Genomic DNA, 25,224 nt, shown 5'->3' with positions numbered 1-25,224 from the left:
TATCCGTTGTCTGAGACACTTAGACACTATTGTTTTTTCACCTGATACAAATCAGAATCACTTATAATATCTCACTTAGATAAGTTACACATATAATGGTAGTATAAATCCTAGCTTAATTTATAAGCGCCAGTGGAAATCCAAACTCTTACCTTTGTTCTCTACCCAAACTACTGAGGAGGAGTAGTTTCCCCCATCCACCAGGCATACAGGATTTTTTAGTAAGCACCAACCCTCTATCCACTTTAACACATTTCTTTGTACTCCTCACCTGGTTGCTGCCACACACTTGACACCATCTGAACCAAATAAGTTTATCTTGGTCTCATTGGACCAGAGGACATGGTTCCAGTAATCCATGTCCTTAGTCTGCTTGTCTTCAGCAAACTGTTTACGGGCTTTCTTGTGCATCATCTTTAGAAGAGGCTTCCTTCTGGGATGATAGCCATGCAGACCAATTTGATGCAGTGTGCGGCGTATGGCCTGAGCACTGACAGACTGACCCCCCATCCCTTCAACCTCTGCAAAAATGCTGGCAGCACTTATATGTCTATTTCCCAAAGACAACCTTTGGTTTGTTGCTGACGCTGAGCATGTGTACTCAACTACTTTGGAGGCCTGTTCTAAGTGGAACCTGTCCTGTGAAACCGCTGTATGGTTTTGCCCACCGTGCTGCAGCTCAGTTTCAGGGTCTTGGCAATCTTCTTATAGCCTAGGCCATATTTATGTAGAGCAACAATTCTTTTTTTTAGATCCTCAGAGAGTTCTTTGCCATGAGGTGCCATGTTGAACTTCCAGTGACCAGAATGAGAGAGCGTGAGAGCGATAACACCAAATTTAACACACCTGATCCCCATTCACACCTGAGACCTTGTAACACTAACAAGTCACATGACACAGAGGAGGGAAAATGGCTAATTGGGCCCAATTTTGAGGGGACAGCAAATTTACACTGTTATACAGGCTGTACACTCACTAGTTTACATTGTAGCAAAGTGTAATTTCTTAAGTGTTGTCACATGAAAAGATATATTAAAATATTTTAAAAAATGTGAGGGGTGTACTCACTTTTGTGAGATACTGTGTGTATATATATATATATATATATATATATATATATATATATATATATATATCGTATTGTCCTGAGTATAGGCTGCACTTTTTCCCCTAATTTAAATCTTTTAATTAGGGGTGCGGTCTATAATCAGGTATGGTCTATAATTGGGATGTTATCGACGGCGTCCAATGTCATTCAATATTATCGATGGCTGTTACATTCGATAATGCTATTTCAAATAAGCTATTTGTTTTTTTGATGCCTTTGGCTGCAATTGGAATATCACTGTAAGTGTTTATCTTTGTTTGCAATGCATACACTCAAACAACATGTGTTGTTCATTGAATGAATGATTGTTACCATAGTTTAAATGATCACTTTTGCTCTCAAGTCTTTTTTTCAGAGGGGATAATGGTTTCAATGAGGGTCTTGAAAAAAACAGTACAGCTTCCGTATTTCTGTGACCATTTAACATATGACATCAAAAGCAGGACTAACTGCATAATTGATACCAAATGTGTTAAAAATACCGGTACATTTGTCCCTATTCATTAAATAAAATACTTTTCTACTGTTCTACTAATGTGTATATTTTCTTTAAAAATTAAATTTTCTTTAAAATGGCACCAAACTTTAAGGGTGCGGCTTATAATCGGGTGCGGCCTATACTTGGGGCAATACGGGTATATATGTTCACATTTAAAAATACAAAGAACATTTTCTTTTATGTGAAGAAAATTGGAATGTTAAATATTTACATTAAAGCATAATAAAACATAATTTTTTTTATTAAGATTGAATATTAATTTTCTTGTTTAAAGTTATTTGTCTGGGAAGGGCTCCAAAGTTTGTGTGTGTGTGTGTATATATATATATATATATATACACATACATACATACAGTATATATATATATATATATATATATATATATATATATATATATATATATATATATATGTATACATATATATTTTTATATATATATACTGTATATGTGTATATATACGTATATACATATATAAATATAAATACACATGTATATACATATATACACACACATATATATATATATAAATATATATATATATATACATACATACATACATACAGTATATATATATATATATATATATATATATATATATATATATATATACATACATACATACATACATACATACATACATATAGTATATATATATATCAATATACATACATACATACATATAGTATATATATATATATATATATATATATATATATATATATATGTATTCATATATATTTTTATATATATATACTGTATATGTGTATATATACGTATATACATATATAAATATAAATACACATGTATATACATATATACACACACATATATATATATAAATATATATATATACACACATACATACATACATACATACAGTATATATATATATATATATATATATACACACACACACACATATATACATACAGTATATATATATATATATATATATATACACACACACACACATATATACAGCGTATCATGTCCGCTAAACATTGATAATCAGCCCCATAGTTTTCCCTCTCGCTAACTCAACAAGCGCTCAAGCACACCTGTTTACTTTCAACTTGTAATATGCATGCAAGTTGTAATCTATCCCATATTGTTTCATAGACTTCTTTTGGTTGATTAAATAACATATCACTATACATTATAAGTTTTAAAACATAAAAACTTACTTTTTAAACCAGTGAATCAGGAAATGATGATCAGTGTCTGTTAGAGTAGCAATTTGTCTTAGTAAATGAGCAAAGATTACATAGGTAGAGGTACTACTGAACTGTGGATTCTGAAAAAGGAAACAAAAAAACAAAAAAAAGGATTGTAAAGTAGAAAAGGAAATCAAATGATTTTCTCTTCATGGCGAGGAGACCTGCAAGTCACATTATAATTTTGCAAACACTAATCTCATATTTTTCTGGTACATTACAGCGACATTTAAATCAAAGCCCTAAGCAAATAGCTTATGTAAGCATATCAAAGAAATATTCAATGTATATTTATTACTAATTTTCCTGTTATTCAACTCTGAAAATTATGTGATTTATACAAACCCCAGAGAGGATGGAGAATATAATCATGCAAGCTGAATATTCTACGTGCTACACATTGATTGTTTGGATAAGCTCTGATTGGTCACAACCCAGTTAATTATAAGAGAGGGTTTTAAAGGGGTGTATCCCTAGACTATAATTAAAGGGACACTGAACCCATTTTTTTTCTTTTGTGATTCAGATAGAGCATGCATTTTTTAGCAACTTTCTAATTTACTCCTATTATCAATCATCATTATCAATTATCAGCAATTTTTTTTATAGGTGGATGAATTTATCCACCAATCAGCAAGAACAAACCAGGTTGTTCACCAAAAACAGGCCAGCTCTTGTATACTATGTGTATGTATATATATATATATATATATATATATATATATATATATATATATATATACTTAAAAATGCACCTGTAAATTTTCCGGGTATGCATGTTTTCTTATGCACTCTTTATCACACAGTTTGTCTGCCTGGCACACTACCTTGATCATTTACATTATTTATCTCTTATTCACATATGTTGAAAAGACATTCAAATTTACCCAAGGGTCTAAGAGGTCCTATACCTGGAACAAGCATTTGCCTATGGGCCCCACACCTGAAATATGCATTTACCTAGGAGCCCAGCACCCAGAACAGGTGTTTGCCTACATGACCAGTACCCAGTATAAGCTTTTTCATAGGGACCCAGTAAAATGAATGTGTTTCCTAGGAACCTAATATTTAGAATAAGCATTTGATTAGGGGCGCCACACCCATAATAGGCAGCTCCCTGCAATTACTGATGCTATTTGTAATGCCAAAACGTTACTGGTGATTGATAATGTCATCAAGGATTCCATGTGAGATGCCAATATTGTGGCACCACTGTGTGGGAGCACAATAGGGACACAACCGTGTAAGGGCACAGCTTTATGTAGGAGCACAGCTATATGTAGGTCCACAAATTTCTGTGGGAGCACATCTGTGTGCTTAAAGTGAAGGTTAATTTTGACGAATTAGTGCTCGGTTTTTAATAATCCTATTAAAAACAAGGGCACTTTAATTCATCAAAATTGACATTTCAAGCCCTTTTTTTTCAAAAACTTACTTTTAATCCTGAGAGCCGCTGCATCGCTTCCTCCACCCGTTGCAAGCCCTCTTCACGGGTCCAAAATGACGAATCTGGCTTCATCCAATCACGGCGTTCCCTCAGGCCATGATCCCCCGGGGGGGAACGACATGATTGGAGGAAGCCGGATTCGTCATTTCTGACATAAGCAGAGGCTTCCGACGGCTGGAGGAATCGATGGAGCAGCTTTCAGGATTAAAAGGTACATTTTTGAAGAAAACGCTTGAAATGTCAATTTTGATGAATTAAAGGGACACTTAATGCAATTTTTTTCTTTAATGATTCAGATAGAGCAAGCAATTTTAAGCAATTTTCTAATTTACTCCTATTATCAATTTTTCTTCGTTCTCTTGCTATCTTTATTTAGAAAGCAGGAATGCGATCCATAGGAGCCGGCCCATTTTTGGTTGAGAATCTGGGTTATGCTTGCTTATTGGTGGGTAAATGTCAGCCTCCAATAAGCAAGCGCTATCCATGATTCATCCAATCACGGCGTTCCCTCAGGCCATGATCCCCCACGGGGGGAACAACGTGATTGAAGGAAGCCGGATTCGTCATTTCTGACTGACATAAGCAGAGGCTTCCGACGGCCGGGGGAATCGATGGAGCAGCTTTCAGGATTAAAAGGTACGTTTTTTAAGAAAACACTTGAAATGTCAATTTTGATGAATTAAAGGGACACTAAATGCAATTTTTTCCTTTAATGATTCAGATAGAGCATGCAATTTTCTAATTTACTCCTATTATCAATTTTTCTTCGTTCTCTTGCTATCTTTATTTAAAAAGCAGGAATGCGATGCATAGGAGCCGGACCATTTTTGGTTGAGAACCTGGGTTATCCTTGCTTATTGGTGGGTAAATGTCAGCCTCCAATAAGCAAGCGCTATCCATGGTGTTGAACCTAAAATGGGCTGGCTGCTAAAATTTACCTTCATGATTTTGAAATAAAGATAGCAAGAGAACGAAGAAAATTTGATAATTGGAGTAAATTCGTCAAACTTGACCTTCACTTTAAACAACTCTGTGACAGATGCGTGTTTATACAAGTGTATAGCAGATGTGCTATATAGTTCTACGGACATATGCTCACTCCTGAGCTAAATTGATAATCAAAGTAAATGAGAAAGTTGTTTAAAATTGAATGCCCTATCTGAATCATGAAAGAAAAATGTTGGGTTTCATGTCTTTACTGTTCTGTAAAACACACTGCTTTATTAGACAGACTTAGGCGTCCTTTTGTCACATTTGTTTTGCGCATGTCCTAGTAAGCCATCTTTTTTCTGCACAACACACAATCTCTCTTGCAAACCCTTCTGTCCAGCACCTATATACTATGTCTTGTCATGCACATTTCCAGTACATACCTGTGTCAGTATAAAGTAAGCTCTAAGATCATCTTTTGTTTTTGGCCTAGAAAACAGGTTGAAAACAGATATAAATATAACTAAGATGTTTTTCCTTAAAGGGACAGTGAGCATGTTGAGATTGTAATAGTGTTTTATAATGTGTAGCAAAAAAACATTTTCCAATATACTTTATGTTGCCCCTTTTCCTAAAATCTGACTCTGAAAATTAAGAGTTTTTGAATTCCAGGAACTTGTAGTACATATAGCAGACTTCACAAGCCTAACCCTGCCACATAAGCAGCGATGATAAGATAATCAAATGCTAAACAACTGATACTTTACTAACAAAATGACAGTGGAAAGCTGTATCAACCCCCGTAAGACTGGATTAGCTCCCCCTAATAAGGCAAGTAGTGGGTGAAATTTGACTACTGAAAATCAGTTGCAGCAAACAAAGTGGTACTGTATACAAAATATTTTCTAGTATGTTCTAGTATGTTTTTTTATTGCAAGTCTGTTGAAAAATCTTGTCATTACATGGTATTTTCTGTCCCTTTAAAACATATACACATTATATGAGAGACACCTTGTTGCATTTCAATACCGTGTATTCTATTTCTTTTTATTATTTAGGCCATATGAATACAGAGATAAATATATAAGATATAATTTTTTTTTATTATTGTATTTTTTCTTTTTATTATTTCAGATACATTTATACTATGATCAAGGGCCAAATAACCCCTGATGCCCCTATTACCGCGCAAGCCTTCAGGCTCGCCGGAAACAGCATTTAAGAAGCAGCTGTCTTAAGACCGCTGCTCCTTAACTGGTCCGCCACCTCTGTTCTGCGGACATCAATCCGCCCGATCACATACGATCAGGTTGACTGACACCCCCTGCAAGGGGAATCTGCAGTGCAGGGGCAGCATTGCACAAGCAGTTCACCAGCGTTGTCTGTCGGACATGATCGAACATGATCTGTCGGACATGATCCGCTGAGCAGACATCTGATAAATCGCCCCCTTATATATGTGTATATATAAATTTATCTCAAAAATAAAATAAATTAATATACAATAATAAAAAAAATATATATCTTATATATTTATCTCTGTATTCGGATGCCCTAAATAATAAAAATAAATAGAATACACAGTATTAAAATGCATATATGCATATGTGTATATATATATATATATACACAACAGCAATTTAAAATATGGGGAGGTGAAAAAGTGAGTTTAAAATCCTCCACTAAATCCAAAATGTAGAGAAAATAACTCATTGTGTAAACCATTTACAAATCTAGACAAGTCAGAAGATTTGCTTTTACCCCAGAAACTCTCTGATTACACTGTTTCCAGTGCAGCAAAGGATTCTGGGTGAGATATGCAAATGAGGTTCACAACTCACTTTTTTACTTCTAGCAAAGTTTTAAATGTATACTGATGTCTACAGACTCCAGCTTGCTTCTGTTTTTTGTAATTGAACTTTGTATATGCAGGGGAGGGTGTCTGCTCTTTTTGCTTTGCAGTCCATTTCAGTGGGTGTTCCAGACTAACCTCATCAACGGTGTTAATTTGGGAGCTTCTAAGTAAGTTTTTAAAAGGTTTTACACTGGATTTAAATATCAGTATCTGTGCATATTCTTCTTCATAGTAGTATATATTACATGCAGTTATATAAAAATTGGTGTAAACTGTCCATTTAAGTGTGCTATAGCATTATGGGCTCCATGTACTAAGCCGTCAATTCATCCGTCATTGTAGACGCGGTTAAACTCGCCGTTACTCGCCGCGGGCGAAATGGTGTCCGCTGTCGCTATGTACTAATATTCCCCCAATAAATAGACAAGTCTAGCCCGCCGCGAGCAGTTGCGGATTGTTGATAAATTTGACGCCTCGCTCGCCGCGACTAAGCTGATGTACTTAACTTTCAATTGAATTGTCTGGCCAATTATTAACACGTGACATGCAAGATGTCACGAACATCATAGTAGTCACGGGAATAGAATTTTGCTCCTATAAAAGTTCAACTTATCTAAACAACTTTATTATTGTTCAAAATTTTTTGAAGAGTGATAACAGAGCGTTATTTTTGTAATATTTATTTACAATTTGGATATGGCTTCATCTGGATCTGATAATATATAAATATTAATATAAAAATAATTATAAAGATTGACAACTATACGATACAAATTTAAAATATAGATTACTCTTTAATTACAGTCGACAAATTGGGCGCAATTTATGTACATGGAAATGAGAGACAAATTAGACGCCAGTTATGCTGTAAGTACAATGCTGATATTACTGCCTTTTATATATGTCTAGACTGGCGTCTAGATTGACTTTCCTATTGTTTTGTACCTTGCCCGCCACCTAAAAGGTGGTGAGGCAAAAATAAAGAGGTGGGAGCGGAAATTGTAGCGAGCGGACAAATAGATTTTTTAGTACATTCGTTTTTGGCGAGTTGGTGGTCAAATGTGTCTAATTACAGTGAAAAATGGAGCGGTAGCGAGGTTTGGCGGATAAGTACGCTCGCAATTTTAAAGATGCGAGTTTTAACATAATTGACGGCTTTGTACATATCAGTTTGCGAATTTTGACGCGAGATTTGTTGCGGGTAGCTCGCTGACTGCTTAGTACATGGAGTCCTATGTCTAGAAAAATCAATCTACATACCTTATTTAAAAAATACTTTATTGCTAAAACATGCTAACAATCATCTGAGCCTTCGGCAAGTGGTATATATATATATACACACAGTATCCCACAAAAGTGAGTACAACCCTCACATTTTTGTAAATATTTTATTATATCTTTTCATGTGACAACAATGAAGAAATGACACTTTGCTACAATGTAAAGTAGTGAGTATACAGCCTGTATAATAGTGTAAACCCTTGGCAACCAGAGTACACCCCTAAGTGGAGATGTCTAAATTTGGCCCAATTAACCATTTTCCCTCCCCGGTGTCATGTGACTCATTAGTGTTACAAGGTCTCAGGTGTGAATGGGGAGCAGGTATGTTAAATTTGGTGTTATCTCTCTCACACTTTCTCATACTGGTTCAACAAGGCACTTCATGGCAAAGAACTCTCTGAGGATCTGAAAAAAAGAATTGTTGTTCTAAATAAAGATGGCCTAGGCTATAAGAAGATTGCCAAGACCCTGAATCTGAGCTGCAGCATGGTGGGCAAGACCATACAGCGGTTTCACAGGACAGGTTCCACTCAAAACAGGCCTTGCCATGGTCAACCAAAGAAGTTGAGTGCACGTGCTCAGCGTCATATCCGTAGGTCGTCTTTGGGAAATAGACATATGAGTGCTGCCAGCATTGCTGCAGAGGTTGAAGGGATGGGGGTCAGTCTGTCAGTGCTCAGACCATACGCCGCACACTGCATCAAATTGGTCTGCATGGCTGCATACCTCTTCTAAAGATGATGCACAAGAAAGCCCGCAAACAGTTTGCTGAAGACAAGCAGACTAAGGACATGGATTACTGCAGCCATATCCTGTGGTCCGATGAGACCAAGATAAACTTATTTGGTAATAAATGTTTGGTAGGGTTAGACTGTCTAGCTGGTGGGGAATCTAGCACACCTGAAGTAAACTTTATCCCAAAGTTTAAAGAGTTATAGTTAATTGTGGTAGGTGGCGCAAACCAAGTTGCTATTCCCAATGTGTCTTACTGTAAATATGTGTGATAATAAGTGGGCTCAATATATGTTATTGTTTTGATGAGTACTATTTTATATTCTCTTTTTTGAATTGGATGTCGAAACTTTTAAAAAAAAATATATATTATACTTTATTTGATTCTGGTAAATTTACCCAATAATAGTGATGCTAAAAGTACAATTAAACAAATATTATTACAAATTCCTTCAAAGTTTAAAAAATGACACCGGTGTCTCTATGTATCTATGTATAAAATGTACGTAATATATAAAAATATATGAATATATAAAAAATTAAATTAAAATAATATCATTGAAATCTTGCAATTTATACAGTTATAGGTTTATCACAAGTTGTAATTTCTAACAAAATGTTTGTAAATACAATTTAATAGTGGATAAGACAATAGTTGCTGTATAGTTCATATAGGATACTTTGTTTCAAGTTCAGCTGTGCAATTGAGATCTTATCTTAGGTAACTATATATCAAATGTAGAGGTATGTTGGTGCGATTTTTATCACACTGTGATACAAGTATACAAATTGGTACCTTGAAGTGTATCTGTTTGATATCACTTTTGTGAGATGATTGCGGTTAAAAAAACGCCGCTATGCCAATAATTTGCTGATGGCAGTTCTATATGGGCTGCTGGCGGTTAAATAAATGCCGCTTTGGTTTCCTCTTGTTAGGTGGGCTTATCTGTTTGCTGCGAGAAAATTCACTTTTATATAAATGCTTGTGTAGTTGCCGTGGCCGCTTTGTTATCTTGTCCTTTGTCGGTCAGTGACCGATCGCGCTCTTAAGGATTTCTTGGTGGGATCTTCATTGCGGTTAGGTGCTAATCGTTTGCTGATGTTTTTTAAGTATCTCCGGTTTTTCTATTCTGTGGCTTGTCTGTCGGTCAGTGACCGATCAAGATGGTATGGTTGTTGGATGACCTCCTGATGTGGAATATTTGCGTGCCTCTCCGGTCCGTTGTTCCCAGGTTTCTTTGATGTCGGTCAGTGACCGATCTGGGTACTGAAATGTGGTTGTGGGATAAGTAGAAAGTTTGTGGAATAAGTAGAAAGTTTGTAGGATAAGTAGAAAAAGGAATTCTAGTTATCAATGTGATCTTTGCGGTTAAATATATGCCGCTAAGTAGGAACTTGAATATTTCACCAGGGTATAGCTGGTATTCTCTTTGTCTTCTCAAATCCTTTGCAGGTGTGCTCTGGTATCAACGCGTTTTGGCGTACATTTCAGTACCCAGATCGGTCACTGACCAACATCAAAGAAACCTGGGAACAACGGACCGGAGAGGCACGCAAATATTCCACATCAGGAGGTCATCCAACAACCATACCATCTTGATCGGTCACTGACTGACAGACAAGCCACAGAATAGAAAAACCGGAGATACTTAAAAAACATCAGCAAACGGTTAGCACCTAACCGCAATGAAGATCCCACCAAGAAATCCTTAAGAGCGCGATCGGTCACTGACCGACAAAGGACAAGATAACAAAGCGGCCACGGCAACTACACAAGCATTTATATAAAAGTGAATTTTCTCGCAGCAAACAGATAAGCCCACTTAACAAGAGGAAACCAAAGCGGCATTTATTTAACCGCCAGCAGCCCATATAGAACTGCCATCAGCAAATTATTGGCATAGCGGCGTTTATTTAACCGCAATCATCTCACAAAAGTGATATCAAACAGATACACTTCAAGGTACTAATTTGTATACTTGTATCACAGTGTGATAAAAATCGCACCAACATACCTCTACATTTGATATATAGTTACCTAAGATAAGATCTCAATTGCACAGCTGAACTTGAAACAAAGTATCCTATATGAACTATACAGCAACTATTGTCTTATCCACTATTAAATTGTATTTACAAACATTTTGTTAGAAATTACAACTTGTGATAAACCTATAACTGTATAAATTGCAAGATTTCAATGATATTATTTTAATTAAATTTTTTATATATTCATATAATTTTATATATTACGTACATTTTATACATAGATACATAGAGACACCGGTGTCATTTTTTAAACTTTGAAGGAATTTGTAATAATATTTGTTTAATTGTACTTTTAGCATCACTATTATTGGGTAAATTTACCGGAATCAAATAAAGTATAATATATATTTTTTTTAAAAAGTTTCGACATCCAATATAAAATAGTACTCATCAAAACAATAACATATATTGAGCCCACTTATTATCACACATATTTACAGTAAGACACATTGGGAATAGCAACTTGGTTTGCGCCACCTACCACAACTAACATAAACTTATTTGGTTCAGATGGTGTCAAGCGTGTATAGTGGCAACCAGGTGAGGAGTACAAGTTTGTCTTGCCTACAGTGAAGCATGGTGGTGTGAGTGTCATGGTCTGGGCCTGCATGAGTGCTGCCGGCATTGGGAGCTACAGTTCGTTGATGGAACCATGAATGCAACATGCAACATGTACTGTGACATACTGAAGCAGAACATGATCCCCTCCTTTCAGAGACTGGGCCGCAGGGCAGTATTCCAACATGATAACGACCCCAAACACACCTCCAAGATGAACACTGCCTTGCAAAAGAAGCTGAGGGTCAAGGTGATGGACTGGCCAAGCATGTCTCCAGACCTAAACCCTATTGAGCATCTGTGGGGCATCCTCAAACGGAAGGTGGGGTAGCACAAGGTCTCTAACATCCACCAGCTCCATGATGTTGTCATGGAGGAGTGGAAGAGGACTCCAGTGGAAACCTGTGAAGCTCTGGTGAACTCCATGCCCAAGAGGGTTAAGGCAGTGCTGAAAATAATGGTGGCCACACAAAATATTGACACTTTGGGCCCAATTTGGATATTTCCACTTCGGGGTGTACTCACTTTTGTTGCCAATGGTTAAGACATTAATGACTGTGTGTTGAGTTATTTTGAGGGGACAGCAAATTAACACTGTTATACAGGTTGTACAGTCACTACGTTAGATTGTAGCAAAGTGTAATTTCTTCAGTGTTGTCACATGAAAAGATTTAATAAAATATTTACAAAAATGTCAGGGGTGTACTCACTTTTGTGGGATACTATATATATATACATATACTGTGTGTATGTATGTATATATATATCTCCCATGTGTAGCTGCCACAATTCAGCTGGGCCATCAACCAGGGTGCAAAGTCAGTGTTTCAATATTCATTAGCAATCTTCTTCAATCAAGGACTGCACTCAATGGATTTGGATACAAAATTTCTTATTTATTGTGGGAACGTTTCGGGGTTCGCAGACCCCTTCCTCAGACCAAACCAATCGTTTGGTCTGAGGAAGGGGTCTGCGAACCCCGAAACGTTACCACAATAATGAAGTAATTTTGTATGAATATGGTTAATAATATTGTAAATAGAAGACAGCACTCTCTGGTCTTAAATGCAAGTGTAGATTTTATTGTGGTGACATTTCAGGGAATGCTCCCCTTCCTCAGACCAAAGAACAATACAGTGTACCAAACATTTATACATACATACAACCCCTCCCCCTGTGAAAAAAACGCCAAAATTGGTTGCTAGGCAGCATATACCTGGCATGTAAACAATTAAGCAAATTAAACATACAATTAAACCCAAAATTGAAGTGAACATGTAGTTTAAATCAAGTGAACATAGAGTTAAAATTACTAACTACATACTGGTAGTCGATACATGTGTGAAATGTAATGTATCCAACAGATATAAATCAGTAATTAACTGATAGACTGGGATTCCCAAGTAGTTAACATTCTTAGAGCATTAAAGCTAGAAATTCGGTACTGGGGGCCTTATGTTTAATATTCACAGTAAGTGTCATCAGAATAATGTGGCTATGGATAGCTCGTTTGAATAAATCAATACATACAACATTGAAGGTATAGTGAAACTTATAGGGGTAGTGTCATGCAATAACAATTTTCTGTGTATAACGTTATGCAGGGTATCGACCATATGCGTGAACTCCAAATAACTCCCTTAAAGGGAAAGTGCTTGTGCTATGAATTGTAAGTGAGGCCCCATATTGTCCTATCACAAAACCTTATAGCAGAGTAAGGAGTGTATATACCTGTTAGGAGTAGTATAACAGAGTGTTCTGGATTTTCACTGTGCCCATGGAACTAAACATATTCCGCCCGCTAAGAAATCAATCAGTGTTATTGAAGTTGCATGAATGCTGTACAATCAATCCTGTCCGTTAGGTAGATAACAGGAGTTTTGCGCCCGCTCCCAAAATGATGTGTTAATCTGATTGGGTGGCCAGGGCAAGCCCCTACGTTAGTTGCGGGAGCGCAAAGTAGCATAGAATAACTATTGTAGCCTATATTTAAGAAAAAGTAAATATATATACTGTTTGTGATGTATATATAGTAATGGAACTAGTGTTAGATACCCTACCTAGGCATACCATAAACCGTGTCAACCTTATACTGAAAAGCAGGGCGGCTAGGTGTTAAGGACAGTATCTTAAATGGTGCATAACGGACTATTAACTCCTATATATAGAGTATATGGAATCGTAGCAGGGGGGTCTCAAAGGTACAGTGGTCAATTGTGTCTAATTATGGCGATCATGACACGACTCACCGCTAAGAGATCAGTGTTATTGAAGTTGCAAGAATGCGGTACAAACAATCCTGTCCGTTAGGTAGATAACAGGAGTCTTGCGCCCGCCCCCAAAATGATGTGTTAATCTGATAGGGCGGCCAGGGCAGGCCCCTACGTTAGTCCCGGGAGCGCAAAGTAGCATTGAATAACTGTTGTAACCTACACTTCAAAAAAAATAAATATATATACTGCTCGTGATGTATATATAGTAATGGAACTAGTGTTAGATACCCCACCTAGGCATACCATAAACCGTGTTAACCTTATACTGTAAAGCAAGGCGGCTAGGTGTTAAGGACAATATCTTAAATAGTGCATAACGGACTGTTAACTCCTATATACAGAGTGTATGGAATCATAAGTATTAGGTGCCAAAACTTAGTGTATCTGTCTCTTAATCCTCATGTGCAATAATATCCCGGCCCACAGTTGGACAAATGAAACCAATGGCTGTTATAAATCTATATAGGATGTTGTATATGTATATATGTATACTCTCTTACAAATGGTCAGATACATAGAGGGAATAATACATGGAGGGATTTAGAGAAAGCTAATTGTGGGCACTGAACCCTCAAGTAATCCTGGAAAATGCATTGAATGTGTAGTGTTCCCCTGTATAGCATGAGGCTGTGGTGTTGTCATTGGTAGATCCCTAAAGGGGCAAGTGTCCCAATGTGGAGAGGATGTAATGATCAATGCCTATGTCGGTGCCTAAGCTCCCAGAGCCCATCTGACTACAATATATCATAACCAGTAGGCAAACTAATATAAATACACACATAATCCTGGATACGATCAAGGAACAATATGACTTTGAATGACTGTAAAGCCATACACCTGACTAATGACACCTCTATAGTCATCTGTCCAGCGGATAAGGGTGGTGCCATTGTACTACAAGACTACAGGGAGTGCAGAATTATTTGGCAAGTTGTATTTTTGAGGATTAATTTTATTATTGAACAACAACCATGTTTTCAATGAACCCAAAAAACTCATTAATATCAAAGCTGAATAGTTTTGGAAGTAGTTTTTAGTTTGTTTTTAGTTATAGCTATTTTAGGGGGATATCTGTGTGTGCAGGTGACTATTACTGTGCATAATTATTAGGCAACTTAACAAAAAACAAATATATACCCATTTCAATTATTTATTTTTACCAGTGAAACCAATATAACATCTCAACATTCACAAATATACATTTCTCACATTCAAAAACAAAACAAAAACAAATCAGTGACCAATATAGCCACCTTTCTTTGCAAGGACACTCAAAAGCCTGCCATCCATGGATTCTGTCAGTGTTTTGATCTGTTCACCATCAACATTGCGTGCAGCAGCAACCACAGCCTCCCAGACACTGTTCAGAGAGGTGTACTGTTTTCCCTCCTTGTAAATCTCACATTTGATGATGGACCACAGGTTCTCAATGGGGTTCAGATCAGGTGAACAAGGAGGCCATGTCATTAGCTTTTCTTCTTTTATACCCTTTCTTGCCAGCCACGCTGTGGAGTACTTGGACGTGTGTGATGGAGCATTGTCCTGCATGAAAATCATGTTTTTCTTGAAGGATGCAGACTTCTTCCTGTACCACTGCTTGAAGAAGGTGTCTCCAGAAACTGGCAGTAGGACTGGGAGTTGAGCTTGACTCCATCCTCAACCCAAAAAGGCCCCACAAGCTCATCTTTGATGATACCAGCCCAAACCAGTACTCCACCTCCACCTTCCTGGCGTCTGAGTCGGACTGGAGCTCTCTGCCCTTTACCAATCCAGCCACGGGCCCATCCATCTGGCCCATCAAGACTCACTCTCATTTCATCAGTCCATAAAACCTTAGAAAAATCAGTCTTGAGATATTTCTTGGCCCAGTCTTGACGTTTCAGCTTGTGTGTCTTGTTCAGTGGTGGTCGTCTTCCAGCCTTTCTTACCTTGGCCATGTCTCTGAGTATTGCACACCTTGTGCTTTTGGGCACTCCAGTGATGTTGCAGCTCTGAAATATGGCCAAACTGGTGGCAAGTGGCATCTTGGCAGCTGCACGCTTGACTTTTCTCAGTTCATGGGCAGTTATTTTGCGCCTTGGTTTTTCCACACGCTTCTTGCGACCCTGTTGACTATTTTGAATGAAACTCTTGATTGTTCGATGATCACGCTTCAGAAGCTTTGCAATTTTAAGAGTGCTGCATCCCTCTGCAAGATATCTCACTATTTTTGACTTTTCTGAGCCTGTCAAGTCCTTCTTTTGACCCATTTTGCCAAAGGAAAGGAAGTTGCCTAATAATTATGCACACCTGATATAAGGTGTTGATGTCATTAGACCACACCCCTTCTCATTACAGAGATGCACATCACCTAATATGCTTAATTGGTAGTAGGCTTTCGAGCCTATACAGCTTGGAGTAAGACAACATGCATAAAGAGGATGATGTGGTCAAAATACTCATTTGCCTAATAATTCTGCACTCCCTGTATAAAGACTATCATGACGAAATTATGAAACAATTGGCAGACACCAATACATATATGGCACTCACGGGTGATCCTACGATTACATACAAGCACAAGATTGACGCGGTAATTGAACAAGTGGCCAACAACAAGTTGATTGACTCAAAACTACAGGATTGGCTGACCACACAATACCCAATTAGACCCATTCTCTACACCATCCCTAAAATACATAAACAGATTAATCCTCCTCCTGGACACCCTATCATATCAGCACAAGGCTCACTGCTACAACCGTTAGCTACTTATGTTGATGCCCTATTACAACCGTTGGTTTTAAATATGAGATCATACTTAAGGGACTCTTCTGCACTCATCACATCTTTGTCATTATTGTCTGATATTCAACCAGGTGACGTCCTAGTCAGTTTGGACGTGTCTAGCCTGTACACCATTATCCCACATGATATTGGTACAGAAGTGGTGGCAAAGAGCCTAGACAAACATCCCTTTGTGGGACCACCCACTGGATTTATCATTGAACTCCTGTCCTTATGCCTCACATTAAACTATTTTAAGTTTGAAAATAAATTTTTCTTGCAACTTATGTGCACGGCCATGGGCTCGAACATGGCACCGGCTTGCACTAATTTGTACATGGAATATGTTGAAATGGAGGAGTTTAAGGTTTACAACAACAGCCAGGTGATGTTTTACAAGAGGTATATAGATGATATCATTTTCATCTGGCGTGGCCCCCTAGAGACATTCCACGAATGGGTCAACGAACTGAACAACATTGGGAGACCAGTACAACTAAAGGCAGTGGCTAGCTACAATGAGGTGAATTTCCTAGATCTAAGGATATTTAAAATAGACACTGGACTGGGCACCACACTCTATAAAAAGGAGACAGATTGCAATACTCTACTTCATGTATCTAGCTATCATCCGAGGTCATTAATCAAACCTATCCCACGGGCACAGATGATAAGAGTATTAAGGAATAATACGTCTGAGCCACGAAGGGAGCCCAGCTGACAGAAATGGAACATCGTTTCATGACAAGGGGCTATAATAAGGCACTAATCAGAGACGCTAGAGCCGATTTGAATGCTAGCTACAAGGACAAGGAGAACACACTAAATAGGATGAACTTTGTTACCTCCTACACTCCATCAACCAGGACACTGGGGACCATCCTCAGAGCCAAATGGGACATTGTGAGATCGGATAAGATGCTGCCCTACACTGAGTTTGGACCACCACCGATTGCATACAAGAGAGGTAGAAACCTGAAGGATATATTAATGAAGACTGATCCTGTGAGCTGCTATAGCAAGGTAATTACCAGTACCAAGAAGGGGTCTTTTAAATGCCCCAGCTGTGTGACCTGTAATGCTATGCTCCAGGGCGCCCAATTCCGACATCCAAATACTAACGAAAGGTTCACTATCAAACACTACCTGACTTGCACAACAAAGTATGTAATTTACATGCTTAACTGCAACTGTGGTTTATTCTATATTGGTAAAACCAATGATGATATCAAGAAGCGTATGGTGAATCACAGAAGCGCCATCCGCACTGCCATAGATAAGTGGCAAGACACTTCATGGAACATGGACACACTGTGGCAGACCGGAGATTTACTCTGATAGATCATGTCCCCCCTCTAATTCGTGGAGGAGATAGAGGTAAATTTCTCCTGAAAAAGGAAGCTGAATGGATATATAAATTGGATACTATACACCCAAGAGGCCTAAACATGGGTATTGACTATCATTGTTGCATCTAAACCCTGGGTCGTATCTCAGTATGTTACCCCTTTTTGACTCTGGGGTTTTTTCACCCTCATATATATATTTGGGGTATACCACTCCCATGGAACTATATGTGATCCAGTAAGAGACTATGATCCACATGAGTGTATTTCTTCTAGGCACTATGATATATATTATATATGTATATATATATTTTTAAAAAAACGCAGGATTATTTGTGTATTTATATTAGTTTACCTACTGGTTATGATATATTGTAGTCAGGTGGGCTCTGGGAGCTTAGGCACCGACATAGGCATTTATTATTACATCCTCTCCACATTGGGACACTTGCCCCTTTAGGGATCTACCAATGACAACACCACAGCCTCATGCTATACAGGGGAACACTACACATTCAAAGCATTTTCCAGGATTACTTGAGGGTTCAGTACCCACAATTAGCTTTCTCTAATTCCCTCCATGTATTATTCCCTCTATGTATCTGACCATTTGTAAAAGAGTATACATATATACATGTACAACATCCTATATAGATTTATAACAGCCATTGGTTTAATTTGTCCAACTGTGGGCCGGGATATTATTGCACATGAGGATTAAGAGACAGGTACACTAAGGTTTGGCACCTAATACTTATGATTCCATACACTCTGTATATACTGTAGGAGTTAACAGTCCATTATGCACTATTAAAGATATTGTCCTTAACACCTAGCCACCTTGCTTTACAGTATAAGGTTAACACGGTTTATGGTATGCCTAGGTGGGGTATCTAACACTAGTTCCATTACTATATATACATCACGAGCAGTATATATATATATATATTTTTTTTTTTTTTGAAGTGTAGGTTACAACAGTTATTCAATGCTATTTTGCGCTCCCGGGACTAACGTAGGGGCCTGCCCTGGCCACCCTATTAGATTAACACATCAATTTGGGGGCGGGCGCAAGGTTCCTTTTATCTACCTAACGGACAAGATTGATTGTACCTCATTCATGCAACTTCAATAACACTGATTGATTTCTTAGCGGGCGGAATATGTTTAGTTCCATGGGCACAGTGAGATCAGGTTCCGGAAATCCAGGACACTCCGTTATACCACCCGTATCAGGTATATACACTCCTTACTCTGCTATAAGGTTTTGTGATAGGACAATATGGGGCCTCACTTACGATTCATAGCACAAGCACTGGCCCTTTAGGGGAGTTAATTGGACTTCACGCATATGGTCGATACCCTGCATAACGTTATACACAGAAAATTGTTATTGCATGACACTACCCCTATAACTTTCACTATACCTTCGATGTTGTATGTATTGATTTATTCAAACGAACTATCCATAGCCACATTATTCTGATGACACTTACTGTGAATATTAAACATAAGGTCCCGGTACCGAATATCTAGCTTTAATGCTCTAAGAATGTTAACTACTTGGGAATCCCCAGTCTATCAGTTAATTTAACTCTATGTTCACTTGATTTAAACTACATGTTCACTTCAATTTTGGGTTTAATTGTATGTTTAATTTGCTTAATTGTTTACCTGCCATGTGTATGCTGCCTAGCAACCAATTTTATTGTTTTTTCCACAGGGGTAGGGGTTGTATGTATGTATAAATGAGGAAGGGGAGCATTCCCTGAAACGTCACCACAATAAAATCTACACTTGCATTTAAGACCAGAGAGTGCTGTTTTCTATTTACAATATATATATATATATATATATATATATATATATATATATATATATATATATATATATATATATATAGATGTGCATTTGGATCGTTAGTGAGGATATGAATGTGGAAGTAAGGAGCCACTTGTTCCCTTTGGGTGTTTTCATAGCCAGATTGATTCCTGTAAAAGATCCCCACCCTAACATCTGGATTTGCACAGATCTTAGAGTGAGGACCTTTTACAGGAATCAATCCGGCTATGAAAATATCAAAAGTGAAAGAGCAGCTCCTTACTTCGCATTTGGATCCTCACTGACAAATCAATGTGTATATATATATATATATATATATATATATATATATATATATATATATATATATATATATATATATATATATATATATATATATATGTATATATATATATATATATATTTGTATAGATGTGTATTTATGTGTTTATAAAGTGCCTAGGAAAATTGTTCACTCCCCTTGGCATTTTCCTTATTTTGTTGCATTACAGCCTGGAATTAAAATGGATTTTCATTTGGATTTCATGTAATGGACATACACAACATAGTCCAAATTGGTGAAGCGAAATGAAGACAATAACTTGTTTTAAAAAATTCTAAAAAATAATAAAATAAAAAGTGGTTTGTGTATATGTATTCACCCCCCTTGCTATAAAGCCTCTAAATAAAATCAGGTGCAACCAAGTACCTTCAGAAGTCACATAATTAGTTAAATAAGGTCCACCTGTGTGAAATCTAAGTGTCACATGATCTGACACTTGATCTCAGTATATATATATACACCTGTTCTGAAAGGCCTCAGAGTCTGCAACACCACTGAGCAAGGGGTACCACCAAGCAAGCGGCACCGTGAAGACCAAGGAGCTCTCCAAACAGGTCAGGGACAAAGTTGAGGAGAAGTACAGATCAGGATTGGGTTATAAGAAAATATCAAAAACTTTGAAAATCCCACAGAGCACCATTAAATCCATTATTTAAAAATGGAAATAATATGGCACCACAACAAACCTGCCTAGAGAGGGCCGCCCACCAAATTAACGGACCATGCATGGAGGGCATTTATCAGAGAGGCAAAAAAGAGACCAAAAGATAACCCTGAAGGAGCTGCAAAGCTCCACAGCATAGTTTGGAGTATCTGTCCATAGGACAACTTTAAGATGAACACTCCACAGAGTTGGGCTTTACGGAAGAGTGGACAGAAAAAAAGCAATTTTTTAAAGAAAAAAAAATAAGCAAACACGTTTGTTGTTCACCAAAAAGCTTGTGGGAGACTCCCCAAACATATGGAAGAAGGTACTCTGGTCAGATGAGACTAAAATTTTGCTTTTTGGCCAAGGAAAACTCAATGTCTAGCGCAAACCCAACACCTTTCATCACCCCTGGAACACCATCCCCAGTAAAGCATGGTGGTGGCAGCATCATGCTGTGAGGATGTTTTTCATTGGCAAGGACTGGGAAACTGGTCAGTTGATGGAATGATGGATGGTGCTAAATACAAGGAAATTCTTGAGGGAAACCTGTTTCAGTCTTCCAGAGATTTAAGACTGGGACGGCAGTTCACCTTCCAGCATGAAAATTACGCTAAGCATACTGCTAAAGCAACACTTGAGTGTTTTAAGGGGAAACATTTAAATGTCTTGGAATGGCCTAGTCAAAGCCCAGACCTCAATCCAATTGAGAATCTGTTGTATGACTTAAAGATTGCTGTACACCAGCGGAACCCATCCAACTTAAAGGAGCTGGACCAATTTTGCATTAAAGAATAGACAAAAATCCCAGTGGCTAGATGTGCCAAGCTTATAGAGACACACTCCAAGAGACTTGCAGCTGTGGCTATGAAGACAAAAAAGAGACAGCGCAACTCGACTCAAGGTAGAATTTATTTACATCCAAATGGATACACACAAAGAAATGCACTTACAAGATGTAAGGTAATAAAAAGCCCTCAAAGAATCTACAGTTCAAAGGCAAACTCCGGACACTCCAGGTTCAGGCGTAGCGTCTTGGTAGCGGTCAGTTACTTCCAGCGTCTGTTTGTAACTCCCGGGTAATCGGCACCTGTGAACTTGATACGTCAAAGGATCTCCGCCTGACGACACTACCCTTCACCTACGGATGCCCTGCTGGATCAGAAAGGCTCAACGCGTTTCGCCAGCTGTAATTGCTGTAAAAGGTGGCTCTACAAAGTATTGACTTTGGGGGGTGAATAGTTATGTATGCTCAAGTTTTGTGTTTTTTTTTTGTCTTATTTCTTGTTTGTTTTACAATAAAAAAATATTTTGTAAAGCAAATAATACAAACCCCCCAAAAATCCATTCTAATTCCAGGTTGTAATGCAACAAAATAGGGAAAATGCCAAGTTGGTGAATACTTTTGCTAGGCACTGTATGTGTATTTATGTTGGAAAAATGTTGCCGATAGACTTGCTTTACGCAGGGTTACCACAAACCTTCAATTTGTAAAAACTACAATATCTGCAAAGCACAATAAACAAGGCACGCCTGTGGGGGCGGGGGGGGGGGAGAGAGGGAAAGAGAGAGAGAGAGAGAGAGAGAGAGAAAGAGAGAGAGAGAGAGAGAGAGTGTTACATTTGGCATTATACCAGTTTGAAGAGCTATTCAAAAGGAGGAGTCTGACAGTTCGAATAAAATACAAAGTATTTATTGATATACATTAAAATACAAGAAAGGAAGCCAAGTATTGTTAGGGTAAGCGTAGCTCTGTCTGGCTTACGCCGTAGCTCACATATAGGCTAGTCATGTGAAATGTAAAAAAAAAATAATTACATTACAAACAATACCATTTGCTAATGTCCAAAACCCACAAATTCTACTCTTTTACCCCTGTTACTGAGTAAGAAATCCCTGCCCTTATATAATGCTCTCACCTCACAACCTGTCCCCTTGATCCCATTCCTTCAAAACTACCGACCTCCCTCTTAACTACTCTTACTCCAATCCTCACACAAATCTTGAATCTCTCCCTCAGCATTGGTATATTTTCTTTATTCCTTAAACATGCTCTAGTCACACATATCCTCAAAAAAACCTTCTCTTGATCCATCCTCTACCTCCAAGTAATGCCCTATGTTCTGCCAGGTTAGTATATACAGTACATATCTAATATAATATTTCCTTAATCTCCCTTCTTGATCCATAGCAATCTAAATTTTAACCCCCACACTCCACAGCAACTGTGATCATTAAGGTTACTAATGACCTACTTACAGCAAAATCAAAAGGCCACTTCTCTCTCTGTTAATTCGTTGTCCTTGGTCTCATACTCTTCTCAATCTATAATATTCATCCTGTTTTCACCTTAAAACATCTCCAAAATTCATCACTTCCTCACATAAGACACAACTAACATTTTTTCACTCTCTAATCATTTCCTAAATTGACTGTTGCAACTCCATCCTCTTTGGTCTCCCAATCTGCTATCTATCTCCTTTACAATCCATAATAAATGCCTCATGCGAGGCTGATCTTCCTTACACATTATTCCTCATTTGCTGCTCCTCCCATATCTCTGACCTTGTCTTCAGATAATTTCAATCAAAAAAACTTCTCTCTGCTCATGAGCTCCCACTCTATGCTGTCGGCATTTATCGATGTGCAGCGGACATGATACGCTACATTGTATCCTGTCCGCTCGCACTATAATAAATTGACCCCTTACTTTCAAGTTGTAATACACTCACAAGTTAATGCAATCACGATACTGTTTATCGCATTCTGCACTAACTTTAGTGCGACACTTATAATTTATCCCAATATTTGATGTCATTTAGGCAATATGTACGTCATTATACAGCTTATACATACAACCTAAAGGTAGTTTATTATAATTTGTAATACTTTTGTATACATAGTACAGTAATGTAATCAGAAAGGTAACATTTGTTGTCTTAAATATAGACTATTTGCACTTAAGAACATAAAAAAAACCCAAAGACATTGTGACTTACAAGCAGGAAAAAAACATAATTTATGCTTACCTGATAAATTCCTTTCTTCTGTTGTGCGATCAGTCCACGGGTCATCATTACTTCTGGGATATAACTCCTCCCCAACAGGAAATGCAAGAGGATTCACCCAGCAGAGCTGATATAGCTCCTCCCCTCTACGTCAGTCCCAGTCATTCGACCAAGAATCAACGAGAAAGGAGTAACCAAGGGTGAAGTGGTGACTGGAGTATAATTTAAAAGATATTTACCTGCCTTAAAAAAACAGGGCGGGCCGTGGACTGATCGCACAACAGAAGAAAGGAATTTATCAGGTAAGCATAAATTATGTTTTCTTCTGTTATGTGCGATCAGTCCACGGGTCATCATTACTTCTGGGATACCAATACCAAAGCAAAAAGTACACGGATGACGGGAGGGATAGGCAGGCTCATTATACAGAAGGAACCACTGCCTGAAGAACCTTTCTCCCAAAAATAGCCTCCGAAGAAGCAAAAGTGTCAAATTTGTAAAATTTGGAAAAAGTATGAAGCGAAGACCAAGTTGCAGCCTTGCAAATCTGTTCAACAGAGGCCTCATTCTTAAAGGCCCAAGTGGAAGCCACAGCTCTAGTGGAGTGAGCTGTAATTCTTTCAGGAGGCTGCTGTCCAGCAGTCTCATAGGCTAAACGTATTATGCTACGAAGCCAGAAGGAGAGAGAGGTAGCAGAAGCTTTTTGACCTCTCCTCTGTCCAGAATAAACGACAAACAGGGAAGAAGTTTGGCGAAAATTTTTAGTTGCCTGCAAGTAGAACTTGAGGGCACGAACTACATCCAGATTGTGTAGAAGACGTTCCTTCTTTGAAGAAGGATTTGGACACAAGGATGGAACAACAATCTCTTGATTGATATTCCTGTTAGTGACTACCTTAGGTAAGAACCCAGGTTTAGTACGCAGAACTACCTTATCTGAGTGAAAAATCAGATAAGGAGAATCACAATGTAATGCTGATAACTCAGAGACTCTTCGAGCCGAGGAAATAGCCATTAAAAACAGAACTTTCCAAGATAACAATTTTATATCAATGGAATGAAGGGGTTCAAATGGAACACCTTGTAAAACGTTAAGAACTAAGTTTAAACTCCATGGCGGAGCAACGGCTTTAAACACAGGCTTGATCCTAGCTAAAGCTTGACAAAAGGCCTGGACGTCTGGATTTTCTGACAGACGCCTGTGTAACAAGATGGACAGAGCTGAAATCTGTCCCTTTAATGAACTAGCCGATAAACCCTTTTCTAAACCTTCTTGTAGAAAAGACAATATCCTAGGGATCCTAACCTTACTCCAGGAGTAACGTTTGGATTCGCACCAGTATAGG

The 25,224-nt window shown here is 37.9% G+C and overlaps 1 protein-coding gene across 1 annotated transcript in view; it reads right to left on the bottom strand.

Moving 5' to 3' along the window:
- Positions 1-25,224, bottom strand: part of HECTD2 (HECT domain E3 ubiquitin protein ligase 2) — a 375,065-nt gene that overhangs the window by 117,848 nt on the left and 231,993 nt on the right. Inside the window, exons 7-8 of the mRNA XM_053692327.1 lie at positions 5,644-5,689; positions 2,794-2,903 (exon numbers count right to left, since the gene is read on the bottom strand). Coding sequence (XP_053548302.1) covers positions 2,794-2,903; positions 5,644-5,689 — 156 coding nt within the window. The remainder of the gene's footprint in view (positions 1-2,793; positions 2,904-5,643; positions 5,690-25,224) is intronic.

This window comes from Bombina bombina, chromosome 9 (genome assembly GCF_027579735.1).
Source record: "Bombina bombina isolate aBomBom1 chromosome 9, aBomBom1.pri, whole genome shotgun sequence".
Lineage (NCBI taxonomy): Eukaryota > Metazoa > Chordata > Amphibia > Anura > Bombinatoridae > Bombina > Bombina bombina.
Note: the sequence above shows the minus strand (reverse complement) of the source record. Positions and strands in the feature narration are given on the sequence as shown.